This window comes from Scardinius erythrophthalmus, assembly GCF_964197995.2.
Source record: "Scardinius erythrophthalmus genome assembly, chromosome: 2".
Lineage (NCBI taxonomy): Eukaryota > Metazoa > Chordata > Actinopteri > Cypriniformes > Leuciscidae > Scardinius > Scardinius erythrophthalmus.
Genome location: NC_138222.1, coordinates 11994062 through 12012063, shown reverse-complemented (window position 1 = coordinate 12012063; position 18002 = coordinate 11994062). Strand labels below are relative to the sequence as shown.

The 18002-nt window shown below is 34.9% G+C and overlaps 1 protein-coding gene across 1 annotated transcript in view; it reads right to left on the bottom strand.

Moving 5' to 3' along the window:
* Nucleotides 1-16466, bottom strand: part of LOC308687291 (adhesion G protein-coupled receptor L3) — a gene marked incomplete at its 5' end in the record, with an annotated part of 274566 nt that extends 258100 nt beyond the window's left edge. The window contains one exon of the mRNA XM_081359704.1: nt 16412-16466. Coding sequence (XP_081215830.1) covers nt 16412-16466 — 55 coding nt within the window. The remainder of the gene's footprint in view (nt 1-16411) is intronic.
* Between the last annotated feature and the right edge of the window lie 1536 nt (nt 16467-18002).

The following is an 18002-nucleotide window of genomic DNA, read 5'->3' as shown; positions in this document are numbered from 1 at the left end:
TTGTGCGTCAATTAAAAAAGTTACACAGGTCCATAGAGGACAAAAAAGTCTGTAAAAAAAAAAACTAAAAAAAATTCATTAAAATTTGAAGCTTGGGAAACCAGACTTAAGTTTGGTCTCATTTTAAAGAAGACCTTTGGCAGATTATTATTGAAGTGAAAGTTTAAAACATGAAACCAAAAAAAAAAAAAAAGTTTAAGGGGTTTAAGTTTATGAAAATGATTTATGAACATTATTTTATATAACAAATATATTTTTTGAAACATGTCGAACTCTAAAACTGAATAAAATCAAATCCATAAATCTAAACAAGTTGTGTTCCAAATTATAGGCTGATGTCTCAAAAAATGAGCTTCCAGTGAGCTTTCAGCATAATTTATCTAATTGGCTCTATAATATGCATAAGCAGAAAAGAGGAATAAAGCGAGTTTATATCTTTATTTAGAGCTTTATAGGCCAAACCAGAGAAAATGGCACCATCTGGTAAAAAAAAATAAAAAATTTGAAGCCTTGCCAACAGAATGAAAGCAAAAGATTGCATCATTTTAAAGTTAAATTGCCCTGGGATTAAAAATTGCAATGTTTCAATGGGGACACTTTTAACCTTAAAGGTCCCATGACATGAAATTTTCACTTTCTGAGGTTTTTTAACATTAATATGAGTTCCCCTAGCCTGTATATGGTCCCCAAGTTTCTAGAAATTTAAATCGGTGTAAATCGAGCTTTTGCCATCTTTCTCTGCCTTTGAGAAAATGGAGGCTCATACGCGCTGATCTTGAATCTCCTCTTTATGACGTCATAAGGAGGAAATGTTACCTCCCCTGTCTCTGCTTTGCCCGCCCAGAGAATATTTTCCGCCCATGAGAAAATGCGATAGGAAGTAGGAACGCGCGCGCGCGATTTTAGTTTGTCCACGAGAGATATCATGGCTTTTGAGCGAGCGAAGCATAATAATTGCTCAATAATTGGATCTACAAATGAACACCGAAGGGTCAATACAGAGCTGGGCTTGCTGAACGTCTGAAACTAAAGTCTGGATCACTCTCTTTGGCTCAGCTACACACCTCGGAACAGTAAGTCATCTAATGATATATAAGTGTGTTGCTTTACTGTTTATGGTTACCTAGCTTCTTACAAGTAGAATGTGGCTGTAACATTAGCTATGCAGCAATGCAGTTTATGTGTGTGAATACACACACTGTAACGCAAGTGTTGTACACTTCTTTGTTATTTGGAAAACCGTTTTCCTGTTGGTTATATGGCGCGTGCGATATCCGCATTTCAAGATCGCAGAGCTTGATGTAATTGTAATAAGATAAATACAGACGTTACGGATCTCTCATGTAAAGGCAACAGTAGGTTCGCGTTAGCTACATGATAATAACTGTAAACCATCCGAATAAAGTACCGTATCCAGACATAATATTTTAAACTAACCATTCGGAAACGTCCTGCTGGAGCCGCTGAGTTGGAACTTCTTCATCCGTTGCTTCTCCATCCGGATCAGATGCTGGGTCAAACTGAAATACTTGAACGACTGCGTGTCTTCGTGCCATTGCAATAGGCTATATCCAACATAAACAAACATGCATGGTACCGTTGCGCAATATGGTCCTAGGCCACACCCACCCTCCACCTTGCGCCGCCTTTCTCCTCCTTATTAGTATTTAAAGCTACATACACCGAAACGGCCCGTCTGAAGGAAGCTCATTCTGGGACTGGCTTGTAGTGGCTATAATTCTGCACCGAGGCTGAATTTTTGGAAAGAGATTTCAGATACAGTACTAGGGACCACTAAGGCCTATATTAAAGCCTACAAAAAGTAGCATGTCATGGGACCTTTAAGGTCCTGAATGGAACTATTTTGTGTACTTACTGCAAAATTAAATGAAATGGGGGTGAAATAGTAAAATTCCAATAAAAATACATGTGTGCCAAAATGTATTTTTCAGTTGGTATTAACACAGGCAAAATGATATATAAATAAAAACATGGACATAAGGTCGCACAAGTGTTGAGCAAATTTGTCCTCAAAAATATCAATATTATACAGCATCTGGGCATTTTAGTGTTGTTTTTGTCAATTGCATTATTAGGTGATTTGTCATTATTGTAATACTGAACTATTGCAGATGTGCTTAAGCTCTTTTTCTTTAGCAGGAGAGTCTCTTAAGCCGTTCTGCTCCACTGCTTTCAGACTGAACTGAAAAAGTACCAATCTGTTAGGCAGGGCTAGCTAAACGCAAATGACAGCACGCTAGTCTGCTGTCCTCAGAGTGTGAGTTGTACTCACACGCAAACAAAACAAAACCAGGTTCGGTCTACCTGGATATGTATTGTATTGTATGTGTTGATTGTGGCAGCTGGGGATGATTTGTATTCTATGTAAATCTCACAGGTTGTGTCCTACTAGCATGAAAAGAGCAGGCATACAGAAATGGATGTAATCCTTATGATTATGAAAAGCTTATGGTTACAGTGTGTATTTGTGTGTAGACCACAGCCCCATTCAATTACGATGCTGTATATACTCCAGAAGAATGGTCTTAAGACAACCAGCGACACAAGGATATCGAAACGAGAGTGCCACAAGGCAAAAAGCTTAGCATCAATACACACAATCACACTGCATCCATGAATGTATATGACAGGAGCTTTGCATTGCTGCGTATCCTGTCACACATGTTTATACGCACGTCTTTGTGTTGCGGGATTTTACCGTGCGTGTGTCATCCGATAAGCAGTTGAATTGGGTCAGACTCTCTAACACAAAACATGCAGTTGTTTCTTCCCAGAATCTCCACTAAAGATTTTATAGTCTTTCATCTCTAATATTTTCCATCCGTTTATTTCTCTTTTAATCTGCGTATCTTCTGTGCTAAAAACTACAGATAAAATTAGCTAAAGGTACCCAACTACGGTAAGTAAAGCACCAATTTTCTATTCAAGCTATAGTTCTTGCTGGTCTTAAATCTCCAAACCTGTTTTGGTAGTCAGATTGTGCTTGCTTATTTTACAGGGCATCAGCAAAACTGTGATTAGATATTGAGCCGCAGCCTTTTTTGTCATGATAATATGTATTAGGCATGGCAGATTATTAAAATATTGAGTGCATGGTTGCATGGATGGTTGTAAATCTTACTATCATCATGTGTCTCACCGATAAGCATCAGTTCACCAAACATCCTCTAGTTCGACAGATACTGTATGTGTGTTTATGTGTTTGTGAAATTGCTTAGGTTTTCTGTCCAGTTTTCCCTTCTGAAATAAAAAGTGAGCTTGATTGTAGTGATTGTGCACATGTAAGAACTGTACTGGCAGACAATATAAAATAAACAGGAGTGTTTTTTTTTTTAAGTGTGGTGTAAAAGGTTTTCTGACCGTTATATTTTCAATTATGATTTTGAAGTCCTACAAAGTGGCTCAAAAAATAATAATTGCATAACTTCATTTAGATTTAAACTATAATATTTTCATTTAATTAATTCATTATTTCAATCAAGTGTCTGCTGACATTACTTTTTTACATTATTATATATATATATATATATATATATATATATATATATATATATATATATATATATATGAAATATATATATGTAAATGTATCTATATTATTTTAGATGTATCTTCCAGTCTCAGTAGTGTAAATATGTGCACTTTTTGTTTGCATGTGGGTAATGTGTGTATATGTGTTTGTGTGTGGGTAATATATATTTCCTTACACTCTTCTTCAGTAATGCCTCAGGCGCCTAAACACAACTGTCAGTTTGACACTGTCACACACACTGAGTTTGTCCTGCTCTTTTATCTTCATGTGCTCAAATACACACACGCGCACACACACACACACACACGTGTATATATATATATTTATTATGAAAATATATATATATAGATATATATTATGAAATAATATATTATGAAATATAGATAGATAGATCTCTTAATATTTTTTTTTCTCTTTAATAAATAGCCAATAAAATGAAACAATGAGAGTCCATATTTTCAACAGCCTAGTATTTTTGCCCCTCATTTTCTCCATATGCATTTCAAAAATGTATTTGACGCAAACAAATTAGACAAAATGACTTTTTATGTCGTTTTATGAGGGACATAACTACTGTGAAAAGCAGTTTAAAGTGCATGTTTAAATCTAGGGATGCTTTGAACTAAGAACCTGAAATCTGTACCAAAGGTAAAATTCCTCATCGCAGCATTCATGATTGTAGGCCTGGTTTCACAAACAGGGTTTAGATTAAGCCAGGATTAGGCCTTAGTTCAATTAGGACATTAAAGTAGCTTTTATAAACATGCCTTAGAAAAAACATTACTGGTGTGCATCTTGATACAAAACAATGGCACTGACATATTTTAAGATATTTATAAAAGTTGCTTTTAGTTAAGACAACTCAAACATGAATTTGAGTCTGACTGGGACTAAGCTTAAGCCTTGTCTGTGAAACCTAATGTGTCTCTTCAACTTTTAATGTCATTTTTTTAATGGCTGTTTTCACTCAGAAGCTTTAAATCACAGACTAAGTTATAGGCGTGTAATGTTTTTCATGGTTTAATAAAATAATAAAAAGTAAAGCACAGTTTTGGAGTTGATTTTATTAAATACAGAAACGCGTGTGTGTGTGTGTGTGTGTGTGTGTGTGTGTGTGTGTGTGTGTGTGTGTGTGTGTGTGTGTGTGTGTGTGTGTGTGTGTGTGTGTGTGTGTGTGTGTGTGTGTGTGTGTATGTGTGTACATGAAGATAAAAGAGCAGGACAAACTCAGTGTGTGTCACAGTCAAACTGACAGTTGTGTTTAGGCGCCTGAGGCATTACCGAAGAAGAGTGTAAGGAAATATATATTACCTACACACAAACACATATACACACATTACCCACATGCAAACAAAAATCACATGCAAGTGCACATATTTACTGAGACTGGAAGATACAGCTAAAATAATATACAGTAGATACATTTCCATCTCCTTAAAAATCAACAAACTCTTACACAACAGAACACTTCTATGCAAACAGTTTAGACATTATTTTAACACAAACACACACGCGAACAAATATTATCCATTCTATACAGGTACATGCACATACACAGCCAAGACTCTAGACACTATGTCTGTTTCACATGTTTTAGTGCTTTTCCAGGGGGGAAAATATATTAGCCTTTCTCACATAAGTAACTAGGGTTGGGTATTTATTAAAAAAAAATTACGATACCAGTGCTAAATCGATACTTTTAAAACTGTACCGGTTCCTAAATGTTGCCTGAACCGAAACTTAAAAAAAAAGAGCCACAAAACAATGGGGAATGACATTCAAAAATAAAATGAAAAATTCCTAAAATTTGACAATATATTCAATTTTTTAAGTATATTTAAATATATAAATAAGTAAATACAATTCACAATAAAACCTAAGCCACCAAACCCAACTACAATAATTTAACACCAAATAACACTGTTACAGTACTAATAACAGCAAAGTAATCTGTATTCTTGGTATGCTACAAACCAACTTTAAATTTCAGCAATTATTTTGCAAAAATATGACCACATTTGCCTTCTCTGGCAAAATACAACACCTCTCCTGACTTATTGCATGTCCTGCACAAGGTGAGCGTTATTTTAGAACGCATCACCTTAAATGGCGTGACGCGAAACCTCTCGTGGAAGAAGAACGCCGTCATGTTTACAACTGTGACAATGAGCGCTCATCAGGATCAACTGAAGGCTGGATTTTCAAAAGTTCACGGCTCTATTGTTGCAGTTAACGTGCACAACGCTCTAGAATGAATAATTTATGGTAGGCCGGTACCCAACCCTACAGCATATGTAACCCCCCAGGTCCTACTCGCCCCGCTCTCTGCAAGCCTCGAACCCAGGTCTCCGGCATGGGAGGTAGGTGCTAACAAGGAGGCTTAAGACCGCAGCCTCTCACGTCAGTCGCTCTTGAGTTCAGGGGAGTGAGGTTTTACCTGCACAGCTCTTTCTGTGTTTTTTTTTTATTTTATTTTTTTTATGTGCTATATAAATAAATAAACATGGAATATAACAAAAGAGTCAAAATATGCTAAAGGGTCATTAAAAGTAAGAAATCATGTAAAAAATTATCATCGCTGGAAAATGATACATTTTATCAAACTTGTATAATTGCCTTAATGTTTTAAACAATTGAGAATATAATCAAACTACATTTTATGAAAATCACCTGTCAAGATTATAATATATTACATCAGCATATGAGAGTCAAATTGGACAACTGCAGGGACTCATCTCAAGATCACTTTATCAATTCATCTATTGCCAAAATTAGGGGAAAAAAGATCAGTCAAGAATAGAAAATTCCCTTTCTGTCTATTACACTCAAATGGCCATTTCCATTCAGAACACTTGAATGTAAATAACGCACAAATAATGCACAGAGGACATAATTCACTGGAAAACTCAAAATGCATCTCTCCAGAGACTCTATTATCCGGATTTTTGGTGAATATTGATTAGCTCAATGAATGATATAATCAAACATGACAGCGTGTTTGTAACCCATCCAGCATCTCACAGACTAATGAAGTCATTTAAAACACAAGCAGCCGCCGGCCTGCTAACACAATCACAGCTTCATTTAGCCACTGCAACTGAAAGAAGTTTCCTGGGAAAACGACACCCAGATCCGTGCCAGTAAATGATAGACAGAAGTAGACGGAAAAACAAGGAAATTGTCTGTGTGTGAATGTGTGACAGCTGTCGTTAAGGAAAAACGTTCCTGCAATCACTTGACAAGTATGACAACCCTAAGTGTGTGTGTCCACGAGAAAGACGTGATGGAGATGTCACACAAACAAGCTGATATTTCCCACATCCGAAGTAGATTTAAAGTGCTAAAAAAAAAGTTTTGAAATGCAAATAAAGATTCAAGTGTAATTTAATCGCACACACTTCTCTAAACAAAACGTGTCTGTTCGCACATATTCACGCAGGAAGCTGAATAAACGTCCTGCTTTCACAGTTTGTTCAGATGCATTGTGACTGGAGTTACTTAAAATTCAAAGATCCAAATGAGAGTCGCCGAGCAGGATGCACAAAACCAACAAAACACTCACATTCAAATGCATGAAAATATGTTACACGAGCAGAAAACTAACATGAGCTAGTTTCCTTTCTACTAATGCTAAAAAACGTGGTTCGTAGCTTGTAGTGTTCTTTTAAATGGTCCCTTACGAAAAATAAGTATACTTCAAGTTCATTTTATGAAGTATACTTAAGTAATGTTCGAGTATATTTTTAAGTATACTTTATGTAGTAAGTATATTAATATCAATGTGTACTTGTACTTGTAGTGAACTTGTAAGTGTACTATTTCAATACTGCTTGGGACTAAATTGGCCCACTTTCAGTATATAAAAGTATACATTTAAGTGTACTATAAGTGTAAGATTAGTAAACTTTAAGTACACAACTAGGTTTCTCATTTGTAATGCATCTGTACTACAAGTAAACTTATAAGTATACTAGTAGTACATTTTTAGTACACCGAAGTGTACTCTCAGTAAACTACTAGTTTAGTAGTTTATACTGCAAGTATACTTGTAAGTTTTCTTTAAGTGAACATAACATTATACTTATAGTTTACTATTCATATATTATTGTTCAAATGTAGATATTGAAAAATACCTTTAACTGTCCTTTAAATTTAAATACATTTTATTAGCTTCATGCATCCTTTTTTAGCAACACTTGTATGTCGGTAAGTTTCATAAAGAAAGACAACATTTAAAAAAAAAAATCACATATAAAATCACAAATGTGATTTTAAAGAAAATCTAATTTTTGTCAAAGACTACGCCTTGATCAGATTGAGAACGATGATCAAAACACAGATGGAGTAGATCAAGTCCAAAGCTTCACAGTCATTTTCTCTTCATGGGTTACGCTTCATTTCATTTGGTAATATTAAACAGTTTTGATTTATACGCTGTTTAATGTTTGATGATCACGTTATTTTACATTTGAGTGAGCAATCTTCTATCACTTGTTTCAGCTGCTTCTTCTCTTGTGTTTTGTTCCGGAGATTCTGTACTAGAAGATGTGTCATATAGCGCCCCCTACCGTATAACAGTGAAAACATGGATAGCTGGAAAATTCAGTCACTGGTGGGGAAAGTAGAATTAGAGTAAATTCCTATGTACACTACCAGTGGACTAGCCAACACAAAAATTCAGATACGCAGAATTAGAAACATATCTGTTTTATATCAATATTCTAATCAATATTTTCAAACATTGTAAGTTTCATAAGACTGTATGAAAAACTATGTAAAAAAAAAAAAGTATATTCAATAGGCTACTCGATCAAAAGAGTTAACACAACTACAAGCCAGGTAGGCTATACTTTGAATACTTAATTATACTTTTACAATCAAAAGATTGAGTACAAGTACAGGCCAATTATACTAGGACTTTTATCTCAGTATAAGTCAAGTACACTTAAGTGCAATTTTAAGTATATTTCTGAGAAGTATATAATAGGATTTAAGTATATAAAATGTAGACTGAAAGTATACTTTCTTATTTTTAGTTTAAAGGAGTCATGACCTGTAATTTTCACTTTTCCACGAGAAAAAATGTATGTTATGATTGCCTAACGATTATACACTGGCCGGGAAGCCGATATTTAAAAGTGAAGCGTTTGTTTACCCCTGGGTTCGTCAACCAGCCCATGTGGATATACCATATATGGACACCGCAGACCTATGCTGCAGGAAGTCCCCCCCCCCCCCTCATATTCAGTCGAGCGCCGCCATTACTGAATTCCGATTTGAAGTACGCACCTGACCGTGAAAGATGCAGAAACGTGGTGCACACGTGAGTTGCTCTGTTGTTGACTACATATATTGCATATAAGGTTGAATTCCGTAGGTCGCGGCCAGGTCGGGTTCATTCACAACTTGCGCCATGATGTCATTTTGGAATGATATGCTGAAGCGTTACCTGTGACAACCCCCCTCCTTCCTGCCACCAATCAACGCGCCCCTCATTTGCATTATTACAATGACCGTCCACGACAGCCAAAATATCGCATCAGACCTCGCGAGACAATAATGCCTTCAGAAATAAGGGTCAGAGGAGATCTGTGTTTATTTTTTTTAAAGACTATGATAGAGCGTGGGTATCCAAGGTAATACTAGGTTATGACTCCTTTAAAGGAATCATACTAATAGAACACTTGAATAAACTTCTTTTTCGTAAGGGGTGTAGCTTGATTGCATTTTTAACAACTTTAAATGACAAGCCTCCTCAACCCAGGAAAAGACAGATTTAAGCATGCATTGTTCAGATGTGCACAAACAAACAAAAAGAAATCGACTGCGGAAAAAATTTTCATAAGCAACAAATGTAAATTTTTTAAGAAGAAAGACTGAAATGGTATAAGTGCTTTTACTGAGAAAAAAGGCAAATGTTTCTCAATGCCAAACTCTATATTATTATAGGAAATAAATATAAATAGGCCTGTCACAATCATGACAAACAAAAATATTTATAATATTCATAATATAATGTAGCATAAAATAATATAATATATATATATAATTAATATAATATAATATAATATAATATAATATAATATAATATAATATAATATAATATAATATAACTCATTCTGATTAAACAAACAGACCTTGTATATGAATGTACTTTATAACTGTTTTTATTCTTTATCCCCGGCCAAATTGTAACGTCCCTGCTTCTACCAGAAAAGAAAACAAGATATTGTGCAGTTGATGGAATTTCTTTAAGCACGTACATTTTTTTAAGGCAAAATGTGATTGAAATTTAAACTGCACAGTTATTGTGGTTATCTCAAATATATGAGATTAGATCGAATAACCACGATCAGATGATTAATCAATAAATCACGACAAGCCAAAATACATGCTCTGTCTGGTTTATTCAAAGCCCATTTATTTATGATGCTTGCTAGGAAACCTTTATTCCAATTACACGGCTGGGTCAAATCTAAACACCAGCGATCAAAGCAAGCAAACTGATCAAAAGCAAGAAGTTTCCCTTTTTCCTGAGGCTTTTCTAATGCTGAAACTGCTGCTCGTGCAGTTTACAAGAAAATGTGGCTAAATGAGCTCTTGACATCCTCAATATTCCCCACATGCGCGTGCAAGCTGGCGAGTGAGTCTCCAGGTTACATGCCGAACGAGTCTCCTGCGAGTTACAGATGAACAGAATGTTCTCGGTTTAAGTACCCGGCCAGTTAGACTCTGTTTCTAACGGTTAATCTTATTAAGCGAATGCTATTATAGCCACAAATCCCTGCAGTCAAAATAACTTTAAAATGCACTAATTAACAGAAGAAGTGGGAGAAATCTTCAGTGAAATTAATTAGACACTTTTAGCGAGCTCATGCCCGAATGCTATTAGCAACTGTCCCTGAACAAAAAGAAATTAAGAACGTCCAAAATATCCTGACTGACACAAAACTATTCTTGATCATTTCTCTTGGTATATTCGTGCGAGATGGATCTTTCGTCTGGAGACCACTGCTAATGTGCATGTAGTAAACCACTGCGCTACATATGAGGGAGAATGTTTTTGCTCATATAATGAAAGTGAATGGGGTCCAAAACCTTCTACACTTCTTCTTCTTCTGTATTCTATGTAGAACCCTAGGGTTCTTGACTCAGATTTAAAGAGCCCTTTCAGTCAAAACGGTTCTAAGGAGCAATGCCTTAAATCATTACAAAATGACATTTAACAAGTTATTTCTTTTTTTAGTTTGGGGTCAACAAGATTCCTCATAAGAAGTTTCTTATGCCCACTAAGGCTGCATTTATATGATCAAAATACAGTAAAAACAGCACAATTGTTCAATATTATTACAATTTAAAGTAACTGTTTTCTATTGTACTATATTTTTAAAAATGTTATTTATTCCTGTGATCAAAGCTGAATTTTCAGCATCATTACTCCAGTCTTCAGTGTCACATGATCCTTCAGAAATCATTCTGCTGATTTGCTGCTCAAGAAACATTTATTATTACTATCAATGTTGTAAACAGTCGTACTGCTTCATATTTTTATGGAAACTGGGATTTTCTTGGGATTCTTTGATGAACAGAAAGTTCAAAAGAACAACGTTTATTTGAAAGATCAATTTAATGCATTATTGCCCCCAATATTTTGAACCTTAGTGTATAACAATCTTTGAGACACACTATAATGCAATAAGTAAAGGATCATTTTACTCATTGTACATTAACTTGCTTATTACACGCCTACTAGAAAATAAACAAATGTACCGAAATTATCTGATGAGAAAAGACGAGAAACTTGCATGGTACGGTAAATCAGTTGCCTGAAACAGCAGTCAATTACACAACCAGTCAAGTATTCCTGAGAGTTGTGTCGTGAAAATGACCAAAATTAAAATGCTATAAAGTCGTAGACACACAACGGAGGTTTTTCTGGTATGGCGGAACATCAGAATGCAACTGGAGTGAAGACGAGGAAACCGCAGACACACAAAAACACACTGCTTCAGACGGCACAGAGTTTCCTCAGGGTTGCATCATGGCGTAGATGAAGAAGCTCAGGTTATTTATTCAATGTGCATGTGAGAGGGAGTGTAGGTATGTGTCAAACATACAGATACACACAGACATAATAAGGTAGGGCATTTTAATCCTTTGTCTTCTTGAGTCCTCAACAGTCCACCTGACTTACACATACTGTTTAATTGTCGACCTGTGTATAAATGCGTCAGATGGATGTTTTTGCCAGTTAAACATGTCATCCTGTCCTGTGTTTGCCCCACTTTAAACCTTTTCAGAATGCTGCTATTGCAGTGAAAGGCGAGTGTTTAGCACTGACACTGATCTACTGTGAAAATGCCGTAAATACAAAACTAAAAAAATCTCTTGATTTCGACTGTGTGAAATGTTTGGAAGTTCAAAACAAAATCATCCATATGATATCCTCCATCCAGATGTAATACACTCTAAATGTGTTTAGAGATATTTGATGAGTTTAAAACATACTGTGTGTGTCTGGCCCAGTGATTACATTTTTTATAGTCTATTTTAATTTCATTCGAGTAGAAGCACAAAAGTACTTGATTTTTAGTACTGTTTAAAGGGTTATTTTATTACCAAAACTCGTTACACAATATCAAATCATTATTTTTCTATATATATATTTGAAAGATGTTCACACTTATGCTCACCAAGGTTGCATTTATTTGATCAAAAATACAGTAAAAAGTATTACACAGTAATATTGTAAAATAGTATTATATTTTCAAATATAATTTATTCCTGTGATGCAAAGCTGAATTTTCAGCATCTTCACTCCAGTCTTCAGGTCACATGATCCTTTAGAAAGCATTCTAATATGCTGATTTGGAGCATGAGAGACTTCTTTCAAAAATATTCAAATTTTGACCTAGTTTGCTAAAATATCAAAAACATAATTATCAATGAAAATGACAAAACACGATGAAAAAAAAAATGTGTGTAAATGTGTGCTGACAAATAGTATAAACATAAAACATAAAATAATTCTTTGTAAACAGTTTCTTTGCAAACTAGTTTAATATCGTGGGCATTTAATTTGGTTATTTTTACGTTATTTATAGTTTTTACGTAAAGCAGCCTAGCTCGTACAGATGTTTAAAGCATAAAGTCACTTAATTCTGAGGAGGAAAAAAAATTCAGAAAACAAAACTGTGCCATGTAATTTGCTTCTCAAGTAAACGTATCTTGATTTAGAAATATTTTGACTTTAACGGAGTCCCTGAAGGGACATGGTGATGGAAAAAATATGAGATGGCAGGGGGAATTCAATGCTTTTGCATTCGCTCGCAAAACCTTTGCATTCCCTCGCAAAAACTTTGCGTTCCCCAAAAAAACTTTGCGTTCGCTTACAAAGAACTTATAAGGTTTGCGAGCAAACGCAAAGTTACTCAGGGAATGCAAACATTTTGCAAGCAAATGCAACGTTTCTTGTGGGAATGTAAAACATTTGAAAGAGAAAGCAAAATCGACATATCATTTTTTCCCATCACCATGTCCCTTTAGGGAATCTGCAGACATTTGTACAGGAAAACAAGACAAAAAACGGATTAAGAATTTTTTTTTTTTTTTAAAGTGAAACAGGATTTGCGATCCGCTTAAAGTAGGTTAGTAGGTGAAAGACCGAGAGAGATGTTAGGTTGTCTGGGATTAGCCTTTGATATTAAGTGACGTCTTTATTTTCTTGTAAACACAAACTTGACTTTAATCTGTTGTTAAATACATAGAAATGATGATTAAGATCCACATGTGGGAGGACTGTCACAGGCTAGAGACTCATCTAATGTATGCTGAGCTGCGATACGTGATGAAGAATGAATATGATTCATTTGATAGTTTCTCTGCTGAAATTTTACTTCAGTGGAGGTTTTCTTGAAGTCAACTCAGTATCAAATATACCATCTGTAGAAACAGGTACCGTCACCATGTACATACTATAGGCCAGATTTACTGAACAGGGCAACTTAGCATGAGAATACAATTCCAAATAAGCCCTGATGGGAGTGGAAAGTTCTGCGTGCAAATTAGCATCTGGTGTAAAACATGCTTTTATTGGCGGTAAATAATGGCGCAATTACCAGTAGATTGACTTGCGCAAACCTCAGTAAATCACCTTGCACGATTCATTTAATACTCTCCTCCCATAACTTTTGCGTCTGAAAGTGAAACTCCTTCAAATGCATATGCAATAATGTCAGCCCGAAATAATAACTGTTTCCACACCTTTTCATTGCTAATTTTTCACGTGTCTTTTGTGAATTCTGACAGTCGTTTTTTTTTTTTACGCCAAAAGAGGGTTTGCGCAAGCTCTTGGTAAATCTGGTCCTATGTTTCCTATATCGTGATGTAGATTACGGACACTAAATTCCAAATTCAGAGTACGTTGAAAATCCCAACTGTGCATGTGAGGGTTTTTCAAAGTATGCATCTGTGAATGGACTTGAAGCCAAAGCTGTCTCAGAAGTAAACCTCATGACACACGATCAGAACAAATTTCTGCATAAACTGTCCATAAAATCATATGTTATATATTTTTGCTTTCATTTCAATGCAACAATTAAATTCATTTAGATGCTAATGTTTACTGTATACTACAGGTCAGAAGTTAGGAATACTTAGGATGTTTTATGTTTTTTTAAATAAGTCTCTTTTCAGCAACATGATGGACTGCACTGAAAAAAGATTTTCAATTAAAAATACAGTAAAAACAGTAAAATGATGAAATATTAATGCAATTTAAAATAACTTTTCTATGTGAATATATGTTCAAATGAATTTTCAGCATCATTACTCCAGTGTTCAGTGTCACATGATCCTTCAGAAATCTAATAATTATTCAGTAATTATTCCCATTTTGATTGGTATTAACTGTGAACAATGGGATTTAGGGAGTTTGATTATCAGTATACAGACATTTGAACTTTTTTGGATGGATGACATTACAAAAAGCATTTTTCTTTGAAATAAAACCAGGAACACGTGGTAAGACAATAAATAGGGATGATTTAGAAATGTTACTTAATTGGAATGGTACGAAACTTGGCAAAGGTTTTTGGCACTTGCTATGTGAACACACACACACACACACACAAAAATAAAAAATCATGGACATGATTAGAAAAATAGTCACAAGTGTGTAATCACACTTTCCTCGCGGTCAAAAATGACCACATTGGAAATGAATGGGAGACGAATCTTATATAGTGGAAGCGTTTGGTACTGCGGCCAAACAAAATCTTACTGAAAGCAAATTTTTTGAGATATCAAGTTCAAATTTGGATCATAGCTTGTTTAGATTTATGGCTTTGATTTTCTTGCAGTTTTATAGTAAAACGTGATTTTGAAAATATATATTTCATATGAAAATTTTAAATAGTTTTTTAATGCATTTTTCATTACAATACACGTAAAATTATGTTACTTTTTCCACTTTAGCAATATTCTGCCAAGTGTCATCTATGAAAAGAGATCAAACTTAAGTCTGTGCTCTAAAGCATTCAAGATTGACAACAGTTTAAGTTGGAAATTTAATTTTCAGGTCTATGCTCAAAAAGTGAATGAATTGATTATAAATACAGTGTAAATATAATTTAGTATAAAAAATCCCCTAAAAATATATTACAAAATATATCCAAAATGTTACATAAAAAACATATGTAACATTAAAATATAAAAAATATGACATTAAATTGCTAAAATATAGCAATATAGCACACACAATGAGTAATCTAAATGTTAATACATCAGAGAGTACAAAAATGTTCACATGATATGTTATCCATTGTGATCAGGCAACCTTCTAAAGAGAAATTTTCAGTCACGTAGCACACAGTGTCCTTAAAATTTCACATGAAAATATAACTTTTGTAGACAACAATATCTCAGCTTGAATAGTGATTTATTCTTTCCTCTATGAAGGACAAAAACAATCCTTCAGGTAATTTAATTACAGCAGAAAGATTCAGTATCTTCAGAGGAATGGCTGCCTTCAATGCATGAGTGCTGTTTCCTTTTTTCTTTATAGCAATTCAGAGTCAGAGACTATAAAATCAGTGTATAAGTGTGTGCTTTTAAAAGCTCCGAGGCTTTAGGCCTGTGCAAGTCTATTTGTCAAAGCATATTGGGGAATTTGTGTGCTTTTCTGTTGTTTGTGTACTTAGACTGTTGTGTATTGAGTGGAAAACAGAACAATGCAGAACATTAGCTTTTCTAATTAGACGAGCGAGCAGAAATGCATGGTTACCTACAAAGAAAGGGTAAATAAATAATTACCGACCTCATGCTATTAGACATTTTTATGTCTAATTTTCTCCCACTGCCTGAATCCTACTTCTACTGTGCTCTTTTATTTTTCCCCAATCTATAATTACATTACTCTCTGTAGAACCTTCTGTGGCCAAATATCCTCTAAAATGATGGCAGCACCTCTAATCGCCCATTATGGTCATTTTCTGTTCAAGGAAGAGGTACACTGGTTTTGCTGAATCAAATTTTTCTCCATTCCAAAAACCTAGTGAGCTATATATATATATATATATATATATATATATATATATATATATATATATATATATATATATATATATATATATACAGTAATTATATATATATATATATATATATACAGTAATTGCCAAAAGTGATGTCCGGATTTTTTTAATGACCCTTCAAGTTTGATTGAACGATTCAAAAAATATTTGATGTTATTTAATGAAGCACAAATCTCTAAACTTGGTTTATATCTTTAAGAAAAATGCATAAAAAAAAGGAAATTGACTACATCAGTTATTAATATTTCAGTGGAAGTATAAGACTTACCTAGAGTTGCAGGCTCCAGCAGACTGGCCAATAACAGCACTTGTAAAACCCCCATGGCCCCACCCCTCATTCTGGATTGGCCGGTTTGTGAGTAGCTCCTCCCCTTCCAGCAGATTGGTTAGGTGACTATGTAGTTCACTCAAGATTCAGAGTGGTTCTTTTTGTTCAACAACTATAAAACCACCTATGAACACAAAAAGAAGACAACACTTTTTTTAGTGGTCAACCGGCATGGATTTCTCAATGGTACAGATACACTGAAAACTTTGTTTACATACTATTTATGCAATTTAAGCATTACCCTCAAAATTGAAAACTGGCATTGAAAACTGATTTTGCAACTGGCACAAGGAACAAATAACACTTCATAGGCCAAAGCCAATTATCCAATCAAAAACATTTGTAAGTTTTCCATCTAATATGTATTTTTGGTTTTATTTAACAATTTATAATAATTTTTGTTTTAGCTTTAGTTACCATTAACAACTGATTGAAATTAGCCAAGCATCAGCTGATTTATCACTTTAACATTACAGGTTATCAGTTATTTATTATGGTGAGCACATCAAGGCTTAAACATCTCAAATTAAACCACCATCAAGTAGCTGCCAAGTAAAAAGTACTCTACCATAATATATCATGGTACTGCCATTGTTTGATTTTGGACAAACACCAATACATTATGTTAATCATTAAAGCAATAAAGTGTCATAAAGAACATGGCAATAATTCAGTGTTACATCATAGTACCACAGTATTATTGTTTGACACCCTGATACCAGCACATAGTATGTTAATGTGGTAATGTGTTAGTGTGATCTGATCTGCGACAACACAGTGTTTGACTGTTTTTCCCTGAAGAAGAGGGAGCAATTTCTCCGGATGGCTGATGACAGTGATGGAATGTCCAGGGTCAAAGGTCACCTGACAAGGAAATTTTCACTCATCAAAAGAAAAAAAGAAAAAAAAAACTCTGCGCAATATTCTCCTGCAGGCAGTAAAAGAATAAATAACTCCACATGTCTATGTGGTAACTGATACTTGGGGTCCCATGATGCTTTGCAGCATTGCTTTAGTGTTAATTAGGAAATAACACCATAATGATCATAACAGGCATAACCCATATAAAGCACAAACATCAAGCCTTTTACAGATTCAAAGCCATGAGAAGGTGGATTGCGAGCCACATAACGTTAGTTAAACCCCTGGTAACAAACAAGCTTTTCAACACCTCACTCTCCCTTTCTCACTCACTCCTTTCCTTCCTGTGGAATCCCGTTGTTTTTGTGGCTCTTGGGATCTGGCCGATAAAGGATCCTGTGGAATGCTGGAGCGCTCGGCTCGCTGCACTGGATATGAATAGGTGCTGATGTTTACAGATTCTTCAGGCCTGAAATCTCCAAAGCACTTCAGACTGGGCAAAACCAAACACTGGAGCACAGAGTTTCTATTGGACAACACACTACCATGGCAGATATGACCCACAGAAAGACTGCTCAGCTTACTTGCCAATGCACACTGCCCAGCTAAAAAAATAGAAAGAAAAAAAAAGGTTGCCTAAATAGGCAAATGCTTAAGAGTCTATACTGGA